At 38.6% G+C, this 22544-nt stretch overlaps 1 protein-coding gene across 1 annotated transcript in view; it reads right to left on the minus strand.

Annotated features, from left to right (window-relative positions):
- The window catches only part of LOC107573312 (acylamino-acid-releasing enzyme), a 33524-nt gene that overhangs the window by 9244 nt on the left and 1736 nt on the right, over window positions 1-22544 (minus strand). Inside the window, exons 3-18 of the mRNA XM_016259751.1 lie at window positions 21500-21626; window positions 21086-21173; window positions 17497-17572; window positions 16283-16374; window positions 16113-16184; window positions 15885-16022; window positions 12502-12593; window positions 12321-12361; window positions 8705-8826; window positions 8322-8382; window positions 8090-8187; window positions 6888-6939; window positions 6706-6794; window positions 1341-1479; window positions 966-1049; window positions 712-855 (exon numbers count right to left, since the gene is read on the minus strand). Of these exons, the coding sequence (XP_016115237.1) occupies window positions 712-855; window positions 966-1049; window positions 1341-1479; window positions 6706-6794; window positions 6888-6939; window positions 8090-8187; window positions 8322-8382; window positions 8705-8826; window positions 12321-12361; window positions 12502-12593; window positions 15885-16022; window positions 16113-16184; window positions 16283-16374; window positions 17497-17572; window positions 21086-21173; window positions 21500-21626 (1515 nt within the window). The remainder of the gene's footprint in view (window positions 1-711; window positions 856-965; window positions 1050-1340; window positions 1480-6705; window positions 6795-6887; window positions 6940-8089; window positions 8188-8321; window positions 8383-8704; window positions 8827-12320; window positions 12362-12501; window positions 12594-15884; window positions 16023-16112; window positions 16185-16282; window positions 16375-17496; window positions 17573-21085; window positions 21174-21499; window positions 21627-22544) is intronic.

The raw sequence follows: 22544 nt of genomic DNA on the forward strand, positions 1-22544 counted from the left end.
ATACAGGCGTTAATACTGAATGTTTAACATTATATTCACTGCATACATATACTTCGTAGTAGACATCCTTAACTCCTTTCTGCTGTTCTGTTGTCGGTGTTTCTTTGTTTGAAAATGGCGCTTAACACATGCTGTGTGGTATCGGCGTTTGGTATCGGGGCATTTTAACAAGTACGAGTACAGGAGACCAGTATCGGTATCGGTGCATCCCTAATTATACTGATTATCAAATTTACATCATGTGCACTGTACCCTAGCATAGTGTTCATGCTACTGCCCACTATAAAAGAAAAACCAGCATGGAATATGCCAACATTAGATATTCATGTTATTAATGATAGGTAATCCAGTGGATGTGCTGACTGATGCGTGATGCATGGACAGGTTTCATCAGTTTTTTTTTATTTTTATGTTCAGTCATCTCTGTTGTGAGTGTCATCTACACACCCAGATTCTGAGCCTTTTTCAAATTTAAAAAAACACAACATACCAAAAACTAACAATCAGATCTAACAATTCTCATAACAGAAGCTGCCTCAGTTTCCCAACAACAGAAAATACTTCTTATAATGTCTTGAATAGAAAACTAGTCATACATCTGGAAATATCTAAAGTTTAAATATCAGCCCTGGAGTGTTTTTTTTTTCCTCTCCACAAAATATATATAAATTTCAAGTGAAATATTATATCATGGAGAGACAATATAAGAGCCAAATCGTGTGTCTGATGGACAGACTTGAGGTGTGTAGGGTAAACACTGTAACTGTTCCTCACCAAGCAGGACGCTGAAGCCCATCTTACACAGAACTGCTGTGGACAAGAACCACTCTGACACCAGCACTGAATGAGGGCCGCCTGACAGACACACACAGAGTGAAAACAGAGATCAGCAAAACAAGATACTGATGCCAAATGTGTCCGTTATATCATTTTTACTTTGTTATTAAGGATACTACAGAACAGACCGTGTGGCATGACAATGAGAGGTAGTTTGCTCCCTGCTGTCATTTCCTTTGGTTTCAGTAGAATAGCATTAAAGTCCAAACCAGCTGATGAAGAACAGAGAGTTATTATATTTTTCATGCAAAATAACAGAACTAACACATACAAACTCAACAGTTCCAGTACCGTGAATTTGACCACATGTACAGCATCCCAAGAGTGCTGCTATTTAGTCTAACAGCACTAGGAGGTTTGTTGGAACTACTGTTCAACTATTTGGAAGCATTTAAGTTTGGCAGAACAAAAGTAATTTCCAACACTGCATCCCAAATGCAATAACAATCATGTTGGAGTAAATATCAGCACATACTGTATATGCACTGTCACTCAGATCTTACGGTATTGACTGTTGTCCTCCTCAGGTGGCGGGCTGAAGTTTAAAGTCTGCCAGCTGATATCTTCCTGAGGTTGAGTCTCCTCCAGCGTGACCCATGACATCTTGCTTTCAGAACCCTTCTCTGGCAGGAAACCCACCCGCTGCAGAGCAGATCATCTAATTAGATGTACCTTACTATAATAAGGGACAATAAAACTGTAAAAATGTAACAAGCAGAACTAGAAATACAGACACAATTGGGAACAAAAGACTGACTGATAAGAAGGCTTCTTTTTTTTCCCCAAACGCTCACACATAAAGGCTGGAATACGCTACACTATTTTTGCCCCAATTTTTCCCTGATTTTACAGTCTGGAGAATTTGACGATTGTTGCCCAAATGCTGAGCCAGTCTGCAGATTTGAGTTGACATTTCTTAGAAAATCGTGTAGCAGGGTTATGACAGACTGCTCAGCTTTATTAAGCTGCTGTCCCTTTAAGACCGACTGCATGGATCCAATATACTGATACACAACGGTTTTCTTTCTCAACATTCACTTAAGACAAAACCAACTGTGTTTATGAGGATACTCGCCAGGATGGACATTGACAAATTAAGCGCAATAAGCTGGGAAAAATAACTAAATTTGTTACTCGTGAGGTGTTTGTGAGGCAGCTTTATGTGCGCATACGCTTTGGATGAGACTGTGAGCGCACAGAAAACCATCTCTGGAGTACTGAATGCTTTAAAAAGATTTTTAAAAGATGTGCAAATGGTACAGTTTTGTGACGATGCAACAGTGACCCGATTATGCGCGTGACAATTCTGTCAACTGTCCCCAAACATGAGCGTAAATCTCGTATCGCAGCATGCAGCGGCTCTCTTGTAGTGAGGGCGAGATGCGCTGATGTGAAGCCGTTTTGAGAGGAAGAAAGAGAAGACGCGGTACCGCTGAATCACTCGTGCTGTTTTCATATGACTGACCCGATCCGATATTCTGTGTGGATTTATTTACATCTAACTTGCATGCTATATTAAAGGGATGGTTCACCCCAAAATGAAAATGTGATGTTTACCTGCTTACCCCCAGGGCATCCAAGATATAGGTGACTTTGTTTCTTCAGTAGAACACAAATGATGATTTTTAACTTTAACCGTTGCAGTCTATCAGTCGTATAATGCATGGCAATGGAACCAATCATTTTGTGTCTTAGGACATCAATGTGTCGTCACGAGCCGCAGGGTTTAATTTGGATTTGTCTGTGCAGGTTTTTTTTTTACTCTCATAGATTTTGTTACCATTGCCATGCATTATACGACTGACAGACTGCAACGGCTGAACTTAAAAATCATAATTTGTGTTCTACTGAAGAAAAAGTCACCTACATCTTGGATGCCCTGGGGGTAAGCAGATAAACATCAAATTTTCATTTTGGGGTGAACTATCCCTTTAAATGTTTGTGGAAATCTCCCACATTATAAATGCGAAACCTGCGGGAATGAGTAAAACTATGCGATATATGCGTGATCCCCTCACTGACCTGATTAAAAATATATTCTATTGCACAGAGATTTGTGAAATATATTTCCAAAGTTTTCTGGGTTTATCCAAAACTTTTCCAGGCCTGGAAATTTAAGTTTTAAAATTCCATGACTTTTCCAGGTTTTTCATGATGGTCATAGACTCTGATTTTTTTAGCTTCAGACTTTGATTCCATCCTGTCGGAGGAGATCAAGCATGTTTGATAGTTTGAGACGATTTTAAAACACATGTTTTCATTTGTCATGCGTCTCCTAGCAACAAGGCGCACATTTCAGCATGAGTTTGTTGTGATCGGAACGACTTTAAAGTCTGGTTGTGTATGATTCTCAGTCGTTTAGTGTATGATGGCCAGTTTTTCCTCTGTGACTATTACAAAGTCGGTAAGTGTTTGATGGCCAGTGTTTTAAAAGCCGTTTGGATTTTAAAAGTTGTGTAGTGTATTCCTGCTCTCTGAAAACTGCTCTTTGTGTGAAAGCTCAATGAAGAGTGCAGCCATATGAGACTATGTGAGGCATTAGTGCTCAAATACACATTCTTGGCAAAATGATCGTCTTGACAATAAATTATTGTAAAACAATCAGTTCATGTCAAAGGCATGAAAAAAAAAAAGTATGTGGGTCAGTTCTTATATGTGACCCTGGAACACAAAAGCAGTGTTAAGTCGCTGGGGTATATTTGTAGCAATAGCCAAAAATACATTGTATGGGTCAAAATTATAGATTTTTCTTTTATGCCAAAAATCATTAGGATATTAAGTAAAGATCATGTTGCATGAAGATATTTTGTAAATTTCCTACTGCAAATATATCAAAACTTTAAAGATGATTTTCTCAATATTTATATTTTTTTGCACCGTCAGATTGCAGATTTTTAAATAGTTGTATCTCGCCCAAATATTGTCCGATCCTAACAAACCATACATCAATGGAAAGCTTATTTATTCAGCTTTGTTATTTTGTAAATTTCCTACTGCAAATATATCAAAACTTTAAAGATGATTTTCTCAATATTTATATTTTTTTGCACCGTCAGATTGCAGATTTTTAAATAGTTGTATCTCGCCCAACTATTGTCCGATCCTAACAAACCATACATCAATGGAAAGCTTATTTATTCAGCTTTGGTTTTTTTTATTTATTTATTCAATTTCGTAAAATTGACCCTTATGACTGGTTTTGTGTTCCAGGGTCACATATAGTGTACATACAGCCCAACAGACCCATCACTGTCAATTATGTCATTAATAATGATCAAACAGCAACAATAGAAAAAATTTATAAAATATAGAAAAGAGAAAAACGCTCACTACTCATGGCTGGACATCTTGACAAGCAGATAGCACTCTTGGCTCTATTGCACAAAATGTTTCTTTGTTCTTCATTTTACTATTAACCGTCATCTTTTTGCATGATTTTTTTTTAAACAAACCAGTTGTGGAAAAACTGTTAATGTTTCCTTTTTATTACTGTGAAGCTGCTTTGACATATAAACACATAAATATTAGGAATGTAACGGTACACAAACATGACGGTTCAGTACGTACCTCGGTTTTTACATTATAGTTCGGTACAATTTCGGTACAGCGGGGAAAACTAAACAATTTTTTTTTTTTTTAATTAAACAATGGTTTACTGAACAAATTGTTCTTTCTTTAAATAAATTCAGTTATAATTCAAATGTTCTTAAGGATAAAAATCTACCTCTGATTATACTCTAAACTATAGTGAGCCCTTTTACATTAGGCCTACTTTAAGGTTACAGTTAACAACAGAGCCCAAATTTAAATTTAATTACTATTTATTTTTATATTAAACAATGGTTTACTGAACAAATTGTTCTTTCTTTAAATAAATTCAGTTATAATTCAAATGTTCTTAAGGATAAAAATCTACCTCTGATTATACTCTAAACTATAGTGAGTCCTTTTACATTAGGCCTACTTTAAGGTTACAGTTAACAACAGAGCCCAAATTTAAATTGAATTACTATTTATTTTTAAATATAATAATCAACACTCAACTTTAAACAAAATGTATGCAAACATGTAAATTGTACAATGCAGTTTTTAAATTCACTTCTAAATTACAAAAATTACGTTTGTTGTTGAAATATGATCATTTACACCAGGGCTGCCCAAACTCGGTCCTGGAGGGCCAGTGTCCTGCAGAGTTTAGCTTTAACTTGCCTCAACACACCTGCTGGTAAGTTTCTAGTATGCTTATAAGAGCTTGATTAGCTGGTTCAGGTGTGTTTAATTGGGGTTGGAGCTAAACTCTTCAGGACACTGGCCTTCCAGGACCGAGTTTGGGCAGCCCTGATTTACACAGTGCCTCTCATAACTAATTTCATAACAGATTAATTTAAATATTAATTAAGACATCACTTACAGGTAAAGTAAAATGTAATGAGTATATGGTCTAATATTTTGTGAAATGCACTTCTCTAGACTTCATCTATCACGCACTAACGAGCTGTGGACACTGATGACTTCCTGAGGTAAAAAACTCTACGTGACGTTTTGTTTACAAGCGGTTTTATTGCCATCTTTCCGCAGTTGAAACACTGATTGAGAGATTACATGAGGCGCGAGATGTTCATTCATGTTTATTTTGTTTTATAACTAGTAGTAAAGAGGAAGAGATTTTGGTACGAATACGTGTACTGTTACACACCTAATAAATATATATATAAAAGTGCCTTGACTTGACTGTAGTGTTGGCTATACTATACTAAGGTTAAGGTAATTTCTAAGGCTGTTTCTCAGTCTTAAGAACGCAAAGAATAGAATTGCATTCTTGTAAATGAGTATGTATATTTAATTTTACTTATGCTGTGTCAATGTTAAGATTCTTTTTCATATGTCAGTACAAAGTACTGCAGGCTTCCTCTACATCTTTATCACTAAAATTATAAAAACAAAACAACAAATGTTGATTTTCACGAGCCGTCACATATTTGCGCGCTTGCAGTGGGAAGTTTAAAGCTAAACGCTTGAGTAATGGAAATTAACTTTGACAACTGAGGAAGATGTAATAGAACACAAGGACGCAAGAACACATCCTGAGATACAACCTAGCAATCCTGAAGACGTTAAGCTGGATCAGGTGTGTTTAATGAGGACTAGAGCGAACGCTGCAGGACACTGGACCTTCAGGAGCAGAGCCAGACATCCCTGGGTTAAGGGTTAGTATTTGAACAAAAACAACTATCAAAATGTTCTTTTGAAGCAATGTTTACTTAAAAACCTTTTTTAAAAAGTAGGTCTACATGCTATTAAATGCATTAATTATATTTATATACTTTATGTAATTAATATTTAACTTCAAATAGTTACACAAAATACTTGAAAACAGTGTTTCCCATACATTGACTTATTTGTGGCGGCCCACCACAATATCAACACTGACCGCCACAAATAGATTTTCCAAAATGCTTTGACTTTGTTGAATAAACATGAGCACTGCACGTTTCAAATTTTTCAAAATGCAGTCAGGTGTTTTTATATAAATGTATCTTTTTTGAAGGGAACCGATTGTCTTCAGAAAAGTTTTGATGTCATTTTCATTTAATCTTTCCTATAATGCCTGATAAAGCAGTGTTTATGAGCGCAGTGCTGCTTTGATTACAGTCATTACCGGGGAAACGCCATTTCTGCGGCACCTAAAGCGCCTCCTGCTGGCAGAGAATGAATTTGCACTTTCAATATATATTTCCCCCAGGGGAAGTGCCGCCACACATAGAGAGTGTAAGTCTGTGGGAAACACTGGAATAGGTCAAATAAGTGTGTTCAATAGCAAATTTACTGTGGTATGGAAACTGATTTTGAAAATGTGTGTGAGAATACCAGGTCTGGAGGGCAGTTAGGTGAAGAGCAGCTGACCACCATCAGATCTCTGTGAATATTCAGCAAATTCCAGCTTCCCTCCTCTGATTCTAGAGCAGCACAGAGCACAGACAGATTACAGACATACAGTACAGTACAGTAGTGTGTAATATTAGAAGAGGAAGAGAGTGCGCTCTACATACGGGAGGTGAGAGACGTGACTTCACCAGTTGAAGTATCAACAACCAACAAATCCTGTAATATTGGAACGACAGAAACTGATTGACTAACAAAGTAATTTCAGATACAGATAAAGAGACACTCACATCCCAAAATAGATCAAATTAACAAATATGAAACAGAAGGAGACCTCCCCTTCGATGACTCCTGCAGAGGGGATTTTTTTCATTGAGAGGGGTGTTGTATACTGGACTTATTTTTAAATGTCAAGGAAAAATCAATGATCTCACCTAAACTTTGCTCATTTCAATGACTGAACATGGTCTAGTGCTTTTTACAATAACTATTTTAAGTAGTTTTACAAAGGACCTTATAAAAATCCTAATTTGTTGGAACCTGATTCGTTTTTTTAGGATTCATGATTTAGGATTATGTGAAGATTCAGGAGTATCTGCAGACATGAACTGTAATGTTTACTTTTTCGGGCAGGATAAGCAATATATTGCAATTGTGAATCTTGCTGTAGGCTACCACACTACCAACAGAGGTAATTGACCAAACACAAAATATATTTCTGTATGTAATTATGCAGTAAAATATTACATGTGATATGGGATAATTAGAATAAACCGTAAAATGCAGTATAAATGCTTAATAATAATAGGCTATTTCACGTCTTCAAGTCCAGTCATGATCCAGTCTCACCTGCCACCCAATAATCACAATCAATTTTGTGCTTTGTTGCTTTTAAGAAGTCTCAGCTTCCAAATTATGTATATTTTGTGTAATTTTATCACAAAATACAAACTATAAATGTGGTTTATTAATGTGTTCGCTTTTGCACCTCAGCTCAAGCAGTATGTGAACTGATCATCTCTTCCTCTTTGCTACTAGTTAAAGCAAAAAAATAAATAAAATAAACATGAATGAAGGGAAGAGAATTTTGATAATTGTTCAATATATTGTTCAATGTATTACATGTGTTCAATATATTTTACTAAACCTGCCGTCTTCATGTTTTAATGCGTGTTTGAATAAATGTAATTTCACTTCACTTGATTTTATAGGCATTGTGCCATGTGTTACTATGAGAAGACTTTATTATTTTGGCATTTAAATGCATGTGGAAATGTATATGTGCAAGTATATATTACATGCTCAGCTGTGTGTCCATGGAAACCGAGATTATGAATGCAGCTGTAGTATGAGAGAGATGTTACAGTACCTTACGGCATCTCTGAGCACAGGACATAAGCACACGCTGACTGTCAGCTGACCAGCAGCGGGGAGAAAGCATTGAGCTGTAGATTCCAGTAAAACCATCTGACACACACAGAAATAGATTAAACAGGTCAGAGATCTTCATCTGAATAACACTTTTCTGAACTCTTTCTGAGCTTTTATAATTTCTTTACCAACCAATAAATAAAAAAAATTGTATGACTACATGCACATACCCTCTCTGGCTCTCTGCACCACATCAACCACAACACTTGTCTGCTTGGTGTACCAGTCATACTGCAACCAAACCACAGCAATACACAGTTGCTTGATTAAAGTTACCTACATTTGAACACTTAGACTATAAATACCACCTGCACCTCCAACTGAAGTTGCTTCGGAATCGGTCACTTGTTCACTCATTTACTATTTCTAATATAGTGAGTGGGCAATGTGACCAAAATCATACTAACGTCTGTTTAAACAAATTGGGCTAATTGGTCTTTGCACTAAATATGTTTTGAATGAGGAATCTTCTTGGTGATTATTAAAATACTAAGTAAATTAATTCTAAACTTGCTGTGATTCTTTAAGAATTGACCACACACTAAATACACACCATACATAGACGGTTGCACTGCTGGTGTGGACCGAAGATGCCACACTCCATATAAACGATACGGCAGAGGTCAGGACTTAGCCGAGGAGAGCAGACAGCACTGGAGTTAGATGATAACTGTTCTGAGGTGAAAGCAGAGATAACATTCAGAACATTTTGAAAAATATAAAAATGCTTAGGAAAACATTAAACACCTGCTTTTCTACTGAACTGCAAAAATAAACATCCACTGGCAGCAAGAAAATACAGTAAAACTAAAATCCATCCAGCTTTGCACATATATCCTGGGAAGCCAAATTTGAAATATCCATGCTATAGAGCCTAGTAAACAGTAAGAGCTATTGCCCAGCCTGTAGCCAATCATGACCAATTAAGAATGAACTACTCATTCAGACATTTTCATCGTGGCAAATCTGCCTAACAACTGATCAGATCTGCATCATTCACATAGTCAGTCCTGGGGCCGACTACAAACAAAAAGGCTCAACTGGTAAGGAATGAGGCTAAAACCAGCAGCAGAACAGTAAGTCTTAAAAAAGATAAAACCTAATGACCTTGAATGGAAGGGCCTTAAGCACCTCCAGCACATGTAAAGGACGAGAAGGCACCAGCCTACACGCCCCCTTCATAGATATTAATCATAGCCTAAGAGAGACCTGTGCCCAAAGGCTTTTGGAGAAACTGCAGAACATTGTGCAAAACGCAGTGAACAGAGTTCTCTCCACGTCAAGAAAACAATGTTGGAGAGAGGGGCAAAACTGTAGTGGCTTGCTAGTGGGAACCGTTCAGATGCCAGATGTGCAACCTTCACTCTAGGCCACTACGACCAAACTAACTTGTGAAACAATCTCAAAGGAAATTAATCCTTTCAAACTGGATGCTACCTGTGAGTCAGTGTATCTGTTCTCAAGGCAATGGGGCTGAAATACCTGGCCAAGAGCAACCCCTTCCTTACAAAATGAAGAATTTTTTCACACAAAAAGCTATGCAGCAGCATCAAATCAGAGGCAAATGTGGCTGTGCCACATCACTTCAGAAGAAACTTTATATGAAGCAGTGCCAAAGGGATAATGAACATCGACGCTGCCATTAGATACAGCATGCGTAGGGACAGGCACGTGGCAAATTCAGTCGCAGTCTGAACAGGCCCAAACACTGTCGAAAGGCACCAATCTGTGAACTCTGAACTTGTTCTATTCATTATATTCTGGCTAGGGAAACATCAAATGGCAGAGCCCAGAACTGCTAAACCACTTTCCCGTAGCCAAGGTGCAAACTGGGAAAGTAAGATCTTAGGGCTGCACGATTAATCAAATGCTATTGTCATGCGCATCTTGTCAGTAAAGTCGGTTCTGTGATTAGTAGTAAATCTCCAGCACGTGCTTTCAGATGGAGCGGCATTTACTACACAGAGCCATAGTTCAAAATCACGCTCATAATCGCAGACGATTTAATCGCGCGATTATGTAATCGAAGAAATCGTTCTGCGATTATGAAAGCCGTTTGCGTAGCATATGGCTGTGTAGTAAATGCTGCTCCATCTGAAAGCACGTGAAAATACCACATTTAATAACATGTTTAATCCAAACTCACTTCATAACGTCAGTCGAGTGTTTGAAATAAATCCTTCTGTGAGATGATGTGGCTTCTTACACAGAATACAGCATGCAACATATTTCATATTATTCTAAGCAGTGATAAAGGCTGTGTCGATTAGCATTGCATTATTATATACTTTATTATAAAAATTATAATAAGACGAACTCAGATAAACCATATATTGTCGTAGTCGTGTGTTTATTAGTCACTTTAATTAATGAAAGCAGTTAAATCTTCTGTTTATTCAGCAACCGCTATAGGGATTTCCTGGGTTTCTTCTGCGAGGCGTATTTGGAGTTTCAGCGAGAGAACGCCTTCGGATGGAGATTTTCTATGGATCACAGAACCGTGCTTCACTGAAAGATACACACGACAATCGCCACTTCTGCCTAATCGCGATTTATCGCCTTTGCGATTTAATTCAGATTAATTGTGCAGCCCTATAAGATCTACTGTAAAAAAAAAAAACACTGGACAGACATGAGGTTGGATCTGTTTCTAAGTGACCATCATGAAGGAAAGCCTCTTCAGCATCTGTTTCAAGCCCCTGGCTCAAGGATTAATTTAGGATTCATGCCATTGTCTTTGTTTTTTACCTAAAAACACATCTGTATTAAAAAAAAAACAAAAAAAAACACAAGAGGTCCCAACAAGAAAGCCTTTGTCCCAGATGTTCCACCGTTTCAGCACAATTGCTAAATAGTCATGGCTATAGAGCTTGAAAGGCAGAACTGGCAACCACAGCTACTTTGACCAGGCAAATCCCCAAGGAGCCTCTGTTCCACCAGGTCCAGGATTTATAAAGAGAGCCATGGACCTTTTTCACTTTTCCGGGTTTCTCAGCAGCAGAAGTCGTCATAGTTGGGTTAACTTGAAGAGCAGTGAATAGGAGAGTATCACAAATATATTTTTTGCATTCTCATTTGCTCAAATAGCAAAAGAAAAAGTTCACAATCATGTTTTCATGACTTTCAATAAAAGGACTATGACTGATAACTAATAAGACTTATAACGACAGTCAGAAGAGAGAACAATGTCAAATGTACCATCCCTCCCATAGATGCTGCATTAGAAACACCCTCGCATTAGCGTTAACGTTTTTTTGATTTATTTTTTGTAATTTGATGCAAAGGTAATATAATACAAAGAATAGTGTTATAAATGTACATATATTTTTTACAAAATACAAATATGAAAGACTTTCAAGGATTTACAATGCTGATGACCGTTAAACGCGTCATCACATTCTTGTGAAAAGGGTCCATTTGGGTCCTTCCATCCTTCCATTCTCCAAAATGCGTATCTTCTGTAGGGTTGCAGGGATGCTAGTGCCTTTCCCAGCATCTCAAGCCACACACAGGGGGGAGACACCCTAGATCAGGGGTCTCCAAACTCGGTCCTGGATGGCCGGTGTCCTGCAGAGTTCAGCTACAACCCTAATAAACACACCTGAACCAGCTAATCAAGCCCTTACTAGGCGAGCTGGAGCTGAACTCTGCAGGACTGAGTTTGGAGACCCCTGCCCTAGATGGATGGTCATTGGGTCCAAAATTAATTCTGTCCAGGTTTTAACTTCTTATGTGACTAGCAATGCCAATTCAACAAACTACTCATCCAGTTCAGTGGGAAGGCTGGGAGTTAGGTGCTATCTTCTGAAAATTCAAGTGGCAAATGCAAAACAAAAGGGGAAAATTATCCTGTTTGTCCTGCTGAACTGTGTTTGAGATTGACCAGGTAACACTAAATCTGGCTCTGAGATTAAATTATTATCACTTCAGAGATCATCCTTGCCAGATTCCACATAGTGTCAGCCACTGACAACATTTTAAAGTGACTTCAATGCAAGCCAACCCTGAAAAGGCTCTTTGGAGATCTGTGCTGTGTTTTAGGACTCTAATAAAGCTATGTGCTTCAAAGGTACGGTGTGTTCCTCTCTTGCCACATGAGAATTACAAAGGAGCATTTTCTGTACAGAATGGTTTGAGATGGAAAAATGCACAAAAAATGCACGGCTTACCACATTTACCACTAGCCAGATCCACATAAAACAGAGATGACCTGCAGAAATCACATTGCTGTTAGCATGCAGGCAAACAGTCCACTCTCAAAACATTGACTGTGCATTTAAACAACTGAAAAATCTGATTTGGTTTGAAGTTGGTCTTATCTTCATCAGACAGATATTTCCCATCACTCACCTTCTGTTGGCGCAGTATTTGAGCCCCAATCTGAATGGCTCATGCCACCAACCCACAAACACAAGCCCTGTGTCATTGGGAGCCCAGAATGCCTGTGGAAAAGAGTTGTGGTTTACATTATTCATCTTACATTGATATTTTATAAGAACAATAACTTTGAGCTTACAATAAAGAGTCTGTTTTAATTTAAATGGGTTTTATCAGTTTGACAAATATATGCACATTTTATCTGCATACAAAAAAAAGAAAAGAAAATTTGACATGAAAATAGTGCAAAACATCTATTTTTCCAGTTTTTATTCACATTTACATAGTTCAATGAGTTTAAACTGCATCGTTCTTTTCATTAAAGGAAGTTGTGATGTAGTCTGAAGGTATGTTTCGGGTCATTCTCTTGCCAAACCCTGTAGTAGTCTTTTGGTTCAACTCTGAATTCAGTAAAAGAGTCCCAGATCATCACGCCTCTTTCTCTATGTTTGACAGCTGGTGTCACGTAAAGGAAAAACCATCCTTTTGCCTACTCGACACAATATAAAAACTGCACATGAAATTATTCATTTCTATTTTTATTATCAAATCTGCAGCTCATTTTCTTATTCCCCTTGATTTTCTTTGCAAATTCTCTAAAAGGAAAGGAATATTTTTTATATATGTGTATATATATATATTTTTTTTTTTCTTCTCTGACTTTACTTATCAATCAGAGTCATCACAAACTTAGTTCACTCCAAAACGAATTAATCATAACAATGTTGAAGGTTAGTGGACAGGCTGTCAGTTAATAAAGTGATTAGTTGTTTCCTCACAAAAGTCAGTGTAACTAAAGCCTCTCCATCAATGACATCCATAAAAAAAAATCCGACCCACTGTCATTACCAAAGCGTCTAATAAGGATAATGAAAATCCTTACACCCCAGCATATTGACAGAACATGTCTCTCATTTACAGCAATGGGTTTACCGAAAGTATCAATTAAAACAAAAAAAGGGTGCTTGTGGTGTTTCTATAGTGATGTGCAGAAGTCTGGGACATGCACATATTGTGGATCTATACTAGTGCTGCTATAAATGAGATTTATTAATAAATGAAACTCAGAGAGGGATTAACCCCGCTGACTGTTAGTAAACTCAAGTACAGCACTGTTAAATGTTCTATAAAGTAAATAAGTGGGCCTCCTATCCTGCTATCTTCCATTTTTTGTGAACATGACCCTATTAAGCCCAGAAAGCAGCAGGTGGTGGATAAAAGATTACTTAACCCTTGTATGGTGTTCGGGTCTGTGAGACCCGTTTTCACTTTTTATCAAAAGAAAAATGATACTATTAATTATTTTTTCAAATTCATACTCATTGGCCTTGGCTAATTTTTTGTGAAGAACATATATCAGAACAAATTTTCAATGACCTCTCACTGCGTTTGCGTGTGAACGAACGGCCTAACCGCATAGAAAAAGCTGCAGTTTTAAAAATAACCACGTTCATGTGGACAGGGCCTTATTTTATTACATACAGGATGTTCGGGTTTACTGGACCCGGGGCTAATAAAAGTGTGGAAATTTTAGGTCCTGTGTACCTTCAACTCTGTCCTCCTATTGTCTGGGCCTGCTATTAGTATGTGTTTATGTGTGTGAGAGAGTGTGAGAGTGTGAGAGCGTGTGAGCGTGTGAGCGTGTGAGAGAGTGTGAGCGTGTGAGCGTGTGAGAGAGTGTGAGCGAGTGTGAGAGAGTGTGAGCGAGTGTGAGCGAGTGTGAGCGAGTGTGAGCGAGTGTGAGAGAGTGTGAGAGAGAGTGTGAGAGTGAGAGCGTGAGAGAGTGAGAGCGTGAGAGAGTGTGAGAGAGTGTGAGCGAGTGAGAGTGTGAGCGTGTGAGAGAGTGAGAGCGTGTGAGAGCGTGTGAGAGCGTGTGAGAGCGTGTGAGAGCGTGTGAGAGCGTGTGAGAGCGTGTGAGAGCGTGTGTCTTCCATTTTTTGTGAACATGACCCTATTAAGCCCAGAAAGCAGCAGGTGGTGGATAAAAGATTACTTAACCCTTGTATGGTGTTCGGGTCTGTGAGACCCGTTTTCACTTTTTATCAAAAGAAAAATGATACTATTAATTATTTTTTCAAATTCATACCCATTGGCCTTGGCTAATTTTTTGTGAAGAACATATATCAGAACAAATTTTCAATGACCTCTCACTGCGTTTGCGTGTGAACTAACGGCCTAACCGCATAGAAAAAGCTGCAGTTTTAAAAATAACCACGTTCATGTGGACAGGGCCTTATTTTATTACATACAGGATGTTCGGGTTTACTGGACCTGGGGCTAATAAAAGTGTGGAAATTTTAGGTCCTGTGTACCTTCAACTCTGTCCTCCTATTGTCTGGGCCTGCTATTAGTATGTGTTTATGTGTGTGAGAGCGTGTGAGCGTGTGAGAGAGTGTGAGCGTGTGAGCGAGTGTGAGCGTGTGAGAGAGTGTGAGCGTGTGAGAGAGTGTGAGCGTGTGAGAGAGTGTGAGCGTGTGAGAGAGTGTGAGCGAGTGTGTGAGAGAGTGTGAGAGAGTGTGAGAGAGTGTGAGAGTGAGAGCGTGAGAGCGTGAGAGCGTGAGAGCGTGAGAGCGTGAGAGAGTGAGAGCGTGAGAGAGTGTGAGAGAGTGTGAGCGAGTGTGAGTGTGAGCGAGTGAGAGTGTGAGCGTGTGAGCGTGTGAGCGTGTGAGAGAGTGAGAGCGTGTGAGAGCGTGTGAGCGAGTGTGAGCGTGTGTGTGAGCGTGTGTGAGCGTGTGTGAGCGTGTGTGAGCGTGTGAGAGCGTGTGAGAGCGTGTGAGAGCGTGTGAGAGAGTGTGAGTGTGTGTGAGTGTGTGTGAGTGTGTGTGAGCGTGAGAGAGAGTCTGTAAGAGTGAGTTTTGTGCTTCTGCCCCTGCCATTCCCACAGCTAAAGTTGTAGCACTTTAATTCATAAATGTGATCTAACAAAGGTAAAGGGCAAATTTTGACCATATATGCTGTTGATATTACTTGCAATAGGGATGAAGTAGACATCTGTTGAGTATTTTAACATATAATTTTTGATTGTGTTGAATTAAAAACCCAAAACTGCAGCGGATCCACCAGACCCACGAACACTGGCCAAGTAACAAAAATATGAACACCACACAAGGGTTTAATTAGAGACTAAACACATCAACACATTTGTAATTTATACACACCCTGCTGAATATGAGTGCTGTTGTTTCAGTGTGATTATGATTTTTTTTTTTTGTCCTTTCAGCCTTAATATCGAGATGTCAAAGCTTATTACAGGTGAAACCAATATAAAATGTCAAAATAACCACAATATAATTTTCAGTAAAACTGTGGCACCTTACTTTGAACCCATGTCTAAAACACAAACACAGAAAGTGTACCTGTCCTGGGGAGATGTTGGTGGGTATTCCTTCCAGAACAGTGATGTTACTGCCTTCGATGTCCAGCACACAGAGCACTGGGCTGCTTTTATTCACAAGTGCTTCGCCCCAGTCTTCATAATACTCAAACTGCTGACCCTGCCACAGACACATACACACATAGTCATTCCCAACACAATCAAACTGAAGCTGTTAGAGAAGATGGCACATATGATGGCAAAATTGTACCAGGACTGTTTCCTCTTTCTTGTCTGTCTTGATGGTCTCCTCTTCATCAGCGAGCAAACCCGTCTCAGGCCCCTGCAGTTTAAGGGAACATGAGGTCAGATGAAGAATGTGCTCATAGAATGAATCGTTAGAAAGCATGTGCGTTTTCTGTAATCATCTGTGTTTGTGACCTGGAAGTACGACTCGGTCTTGGGTCGTTTCTTCTCAGCTACATATAGGAGGTGAGTCTCTGAATGAGACCAGACCATACAGCCGAACTGCTCTGAGAACAGAGAACACACAAGCCTGATTATCAAGATTATCAGACTGCACAGCAGCAGAATAAGACTGTCAGTCTTGTATTTCAGTGAATAATGCGGTTACATTACACACAAGAGCATGATTTTAGGACAAGTTATACAAAATAAACTGTTTTCAAGTTTCTGGAACCGAAGGTGGCACTGTAAGCACATTCAGCAAGATTATGGAGCCAAACATTGTCTACCAATTTCATTTAAACAGACCTAAGCATGGTCCAGATGATACAGCCTCAAAAATCTCTTCAGTCATTTTTAATGTGGCTCAGTTCAGCAATGCATCGTGCCCATTTTTTTGTAAGAATTTTGTAAGATAAAATAACCACAAATTTATTTGACAAACTAAAACCATGATAAAGACACAAATAAGAACCTAAAAAAGTATTGCAGATTACAAACTTGGTCATGATCACCCAATATGCAGAAATGGGCTCTATGGGCTGCCATAGACTTATACAGTATAAAATGGCCTTTATGGTACCTGCCATCTACTAACAAAAGCTAAGAAGCTAAGGGCAACTGGCTATTTAAAAATGCATGTTTTGTTTCTCATTGTTCATATTGTATCACTCTTCATATGCCGTTATCAGGAATCGTAAGTTAATATATGTCGGGTGGTCTGATGGGTGAATGAACACATGCAGGGCTCCACATGAATAAATTAGAGTAGTGCAAGAGAAAACCTGTCAAATTCATGAAAATGTTCAAAATGGCCTGAGCTGTAGTGATATTACATTTAAGGCTTGCGTTAGAAAAACAAACAACAAAAACACTACAAAACCAGATGTGAAATAAGCAGCTGTAGTGGGACAAAGCCATGTGGTACAGAAGGTGCTATTGATTCTTTTGACCACCATATGGCCACAGCGCAGACAGGGCTGTAAAAGCTTTGCGTAATGAACCCTTTTGTGATACAGTTGAGAGGAAAGCCTTCTGTGCGTCACAAAGCTTCATTTCTGAATCTCCGCTGTGCTGCACTGTTGAGATTGCATCACTATTTGCTGCACTTATGCTGTACAATGTGACTAGTCAGTCTGGAGCCCTGATGTGCTGTTTTTGGTAACCGGGTGTGAATGTTTTCCTCTTACCATCTTCATACACTTTGCCGTGTTTGCTGAGAGTCGTCAGATTAAGACACTTCAGCTTCCTGTTCTTATGCCAGATCTAGACAGACAGAGAGAGAGAGCAAACCACTAAAAGACTAATCATCCTGTAGAGCAGTGCTTCTCAAACCTGTCCTGGAGAACCCCACCACTGCACATTTTGGATGTCTTCCTCATCTAACACACCTGATTCAACTCACCAGCTCATTAGAGATTGAAATGAGCTTGGAGTATTGGGCGTGCCGAAATGTTTCTCATTGGTGAAAGGAGTTTCTTCCTGGGAACTGTGTTGGCCAATCAGCGGTAAACATACATTCACGTAATTTATGTAAGATGGCGGCGTCAATAAGCTGCACGATTTGACACCTCATTCATGTGTCTAGGACAACGGTGCGGGACGAGTTACCCGATGAAGTTTGTATGGAAGAATAATAATAATATATATATATAAATAAATAAGTTCACAGAATAGTAATAGACTAATACTAAATTTAAATAGTAGAACAGGCTTGAGAAATAAAACATATGCCAGTGGAAATGATGATGATAATGGAAAAAAAAATAATAATAATTTAGGGCTGCAACAACTAACTCAAAAATAATTGAAAAAAAAATTAAATGAAGCAATCAAATCAATAGTTTTGTTTAGTTTTTTCGGAAAGTGACCTTAAATTGTCACTTTGTTCAGATGTACAAATGTTGTTGTTTTTTTTTTACACAGTATTGCCACTATGCATGCATTTTGATTGTCTTTTTTTTTTTTTTTTTAAGATTTTGACTTTTAATGCGCATCTAAATATGTTGGGCTCAATGTGTAATTTGTAATTGTGTGTGTGTGAAGACAGATTCTTCTAGATGTTGTGTATGAAAAAGGAGATGGAGCCTTTCTCACTCTGTCACTAGTGTGCAGAAAGTTTAATGACATTGTCAACCGTCAAGCTTGATTCAGGTTCGGTTTGAGTTGGACAGTGGCCCTCCAGGAGCAGGATTGGACACCCCGGATGTAGAGTCTCATTTAGACGAGGAGCACTCGTGTTAATCTGAGTTCCAACTAGGGCTGTGAGATTAATCGAAATCGTCATAAAATCGCGATTTGAGCATGCACGATTTCTAAATCGCTTTATAGCCCGATTTTCCGCACCCGACCTCCCGCAGTATGCTATCCGAACCAATCAGAATGCAGTGCACTTGAATGGAGCACGAGAACAGAACAGACCGGGCGGGCATACAAACGTAAGGCCAGGTTCACACACCCCGTCTGTGGTGCGGATTTTGTCCGCGCCCATGTTAACGGATCAGAGTGTTCACACTGCACGCGATTGCGGTCCGGCAGTGCGCTCCAGGAGCGGTGCGTCTGCAGCAGTGCTGCGATCGTTTCCGCACGGAGTCTATTTCTGCTGTGCTGCACGCACTGAATTAAAGTGACAGCGCATTATTCACGGTAAAAATTAACATGGATTGACACGGAAATTTAGTAATTACACCATAAATGCATATAATTAAAGTCTACTGTTTCACAGTCAACACATGGCTTTTTGGCTAGATTTAAAACAAGGAAAAGTGCACTTTTAGATAAACAAGGCAATAATAGATGGCACTCGTGGTGGTAGTTAAACAAAGTTATATTTATTGAGTTTATATTTATATTTATATTTATTGATGTCTATGAAAGATTGTACTACTGTACTGTGATAAAAGCATTTTCAGAAACAACGTTTGGATTTGAAATCAAAATAATGGATAAATGTTGTGTTTGTGGTAAACAGCCGCGGATCAGGAGCGGACTGCAAACGCGTCCTGTGTGAAAGCAAATGAGTCCGTGGCTGCTTCTGCACCGCATACACATACTGTATACGCACTGCAGACGGAGTACGTGTGAACTTGGCGCAACAAATCTAGTTCAACATCTGAGGCAACGCCACAAAGTGCTCTATGACCAATGCATGGCAAAGAAATTCCTGGGCACTTTTTTTTTTCTGCTTTCTGCCATATGTCTATTCTAGAGACATTTTGTTGCACCTTTACTCAGTGATTATTTTGCCATATGTCTGTTCTAGAGACATGTTACAGCTTTTTGATAAAGCTCTAATTGGCTTTCTTTTGGAAATATGTTTCAAATTCACACTGAATGCATTAATGACTGTAAAGCATGTCTGTGTGTGTCAAAATCGTGATTAAAATCGAAATCGCAAAATTGATCAAAGAAATCGCGATAGTTTTTTTTTTTTTCCATATCGCACAGCCCTAGTTCCAACACAGATCTTTTAAAGCTTTCAATCAGCCACTTGAGGTCCTGTAGGCTACATCTATACTAATCCCAACACATCTTTTTCTCTACATTTTGCCTTTTATCCACACTGAGACAGCGTTTTTGTTCTGTGAAAACTGAGCTTTTTGAAGACGCTCTCGCAAGTGGATAAATTTGAAAACCTTTTTTTAGTGTTGTAGTGTGGAATGTGAAAATGCAGGTATTAATAAATTTTTTTTACAAATAGTTATCTATAGTTATACAAGCATGTGCCTGTTATGTGCTGTTCGCTGTTGCTCTAGATATGTTACTTTGTACAATCTTCATATTACATTCCTGCAAATACGACAGAAAATGTACTCGCAATTGCTGTCCTCTGGCAGAACATGAGGGCAGTTACATATTAGACTACACAAGGAATAGCGATTGAGAGCGACCAGGACGCACCCGTAGATGGGCAGATATTTTGCTAAATGCTAAAATAATTGTGCCAGAAGAACAGTTTGGTCTCTCTGTATCATCTCATGATTTTAGTGCTTTCCTATGTTTCAGTATGGATGAGGAACTTTCGGAAAATTCTCGAAAACGCCAGTGTGGACCGAGAGCGTTCTAAAATGAAAACGCTGTTTTCATATGTATCTGTATTATTATAAACATCCTTAGAGACTGGAGTTTGTCATAGGTAAATTACAGCCAACACAATCTCAACATGAAAAGTCAGCAAAGAATCTGAATACTTATGCACAGGTGGAAATGGACCTTTTCTGCTCACTAGATATGGTAACTAGTGAATACCCGACTCTACCACTGAGCTGAGACTGGATTGCACTTCACAACTTTTACAATTTGGAGCTGTATGTATGAAGCAGTTCAGAGAAATATTTTAGTGTGTCAAAATTTCAAGAATGCCATCATTTGACTATTATTTCTAGACTTGAGAATGAGTGTGATTCATAATGTGTTGACTTTGCTTCTCAATTAGAGGAGAGGAATCCTAATCTATTTAAGAGTTGCAGTATGGTGTGCATAGAGAACCACACACTATTCACAATAGAAGAATGTGTTGGAATTCTGACACTGGAATTTGGACTGATACAGAAAAGGTATATCTATAGATCGTATAATTTCAAAGACATGTGAATATTTCCTATTCGCAAAGCTATTAAACATCAGGCAGTGTAAGACTATTCAGAGATGTTATTTTTGGAGTTTCATGCATACTGCCCAGAACACATTTTTTAATACTAGGCATCACATATTTGTTCAGATGTCTAGCCATTTGCACAGCTGGCATCTCAAATAAATGATTTGTGTAAACAATCTGACCTCAAGGAACTGCTTGTCTTCTCCTTTAATGGTGCTCTCTCTCAGCACAGCCTTCATGTCACCGGATGGAGAATCCACACTGAGCAGCCTAAACACACAAGAGCCAGAGCACGTCAGCGTGATGTATCAGGCCATGCACTTTCTTACTTCTTGCTTAAAGAAGCAGTAAAAATTAAAGTTTTGATAAACCCATGTTTCAGTGCTGTTCTAGACCCGTGACTTTCATTGTATGGAAAAAAACCCTTTGAAACATTCATCAAAATACAGTATATCCCCGTTTGTGTTCCGCAAAAGAAGTCATACAGGTTTAGAACAACATGACGGTAAGTAAATGCTGACATAACAGTCAATTCTGGGTGAACTATGCCTTTAAATATCCTTCCTTGATCACATATGAGTAAAAAGTGAACCCACTCTCCCTTGATTTCTGTGCAGTTTCCCGAGGGTCCGGAGTAGACCACTGATTTGTCATCATGAAACACAATGTACTGGCGACAAAACTTTACATTTTCATTCCTCTCCAAATCCCGCTGAGTCCACTCTGAAAGACAAACTCATGTGTGAGATTATTTATAACATGTTTATGAATTAAAAAAATAAACCTGAATCTTATACGTCTATAGCGCTAAAGTGCTCAAAAACAATGCTTTATCAAATACTGTATATGCAAAATAAACTCCATGTTTTGATATCTTTTGTGCTATCTGCCATTTCAATCACCCAGCTAATGATTCTTAAGTTTCTTCTTTTTGGCAGACCTGCTGCACCATTTACTATAAATTCAGTCTGTCCATTGAATCGACCTGTGACTAGAAGGGAAGTCTTGATCATAGCAAAGTAGCACAGGAGTCACATTTGCTGCTGATGAGGTTCGGGTTGAATGTAGTGCTAGGATTAATGTAAAGTAGCTTTGGCATCCTGGATTTTGAATTGTTCATATAGCAACGATCACACCCGACCACCTGAGGTGTGCAAACCACTAGAGGCTTGTGGGAACCCTGCTCTAGACTTTGCAGGACACCACAAATGCAAGTGTTATTTTCCCTAATTATTACATTTCTGTATTTGAATACTACCAACCTTATTTTATTTGTAACATATTCTGTTGTATTTATCTATGCTTGTAATTTGTGTATTTGTTCTTATTTTTACTGGCTGTCCTCGTCTCTTTAATCATGTTTAAACTTTCTTAGTTAATCTAGTAGTATTTGCCGTGGTATCAAAGTACTACTTCGCTTTAAAGGGGTCATATGATGCGATTTCAATGTTTCCTTTCTCTTTGGAGTGTTACAAGCTCTTGGTGCATAAAGAAGATCTGTAAAGTTGCAAAGAATAAAGTCTCAAATCCAAAGAGATATTCTTTATTAGGGATCAGAGTCAGCCACGCCTACCTAAAACGGCTCGTTCTAACACGCCCCCACATGTCTACCTCACTATGTGGGAAGATTTGCATAATGCC

Source organism: Sinocyclocheilus grahami, unplaced genomic scaffold (genome assembly GCF_001515645.1).
Source record: "Sinocyclocheilus grahami isolate Dianchi unplaced genomic scaffold, SAMN03320097.WGS_v1.1 scaffold1916.1, whole genome shotgun sequence".
NCBI lineage: Eukaryota > Metazoa > Chordata > Actinopteri > Cypriniformes > Cyprinidae > Sinocyclocheilus > Sinocyclocheilus grahami.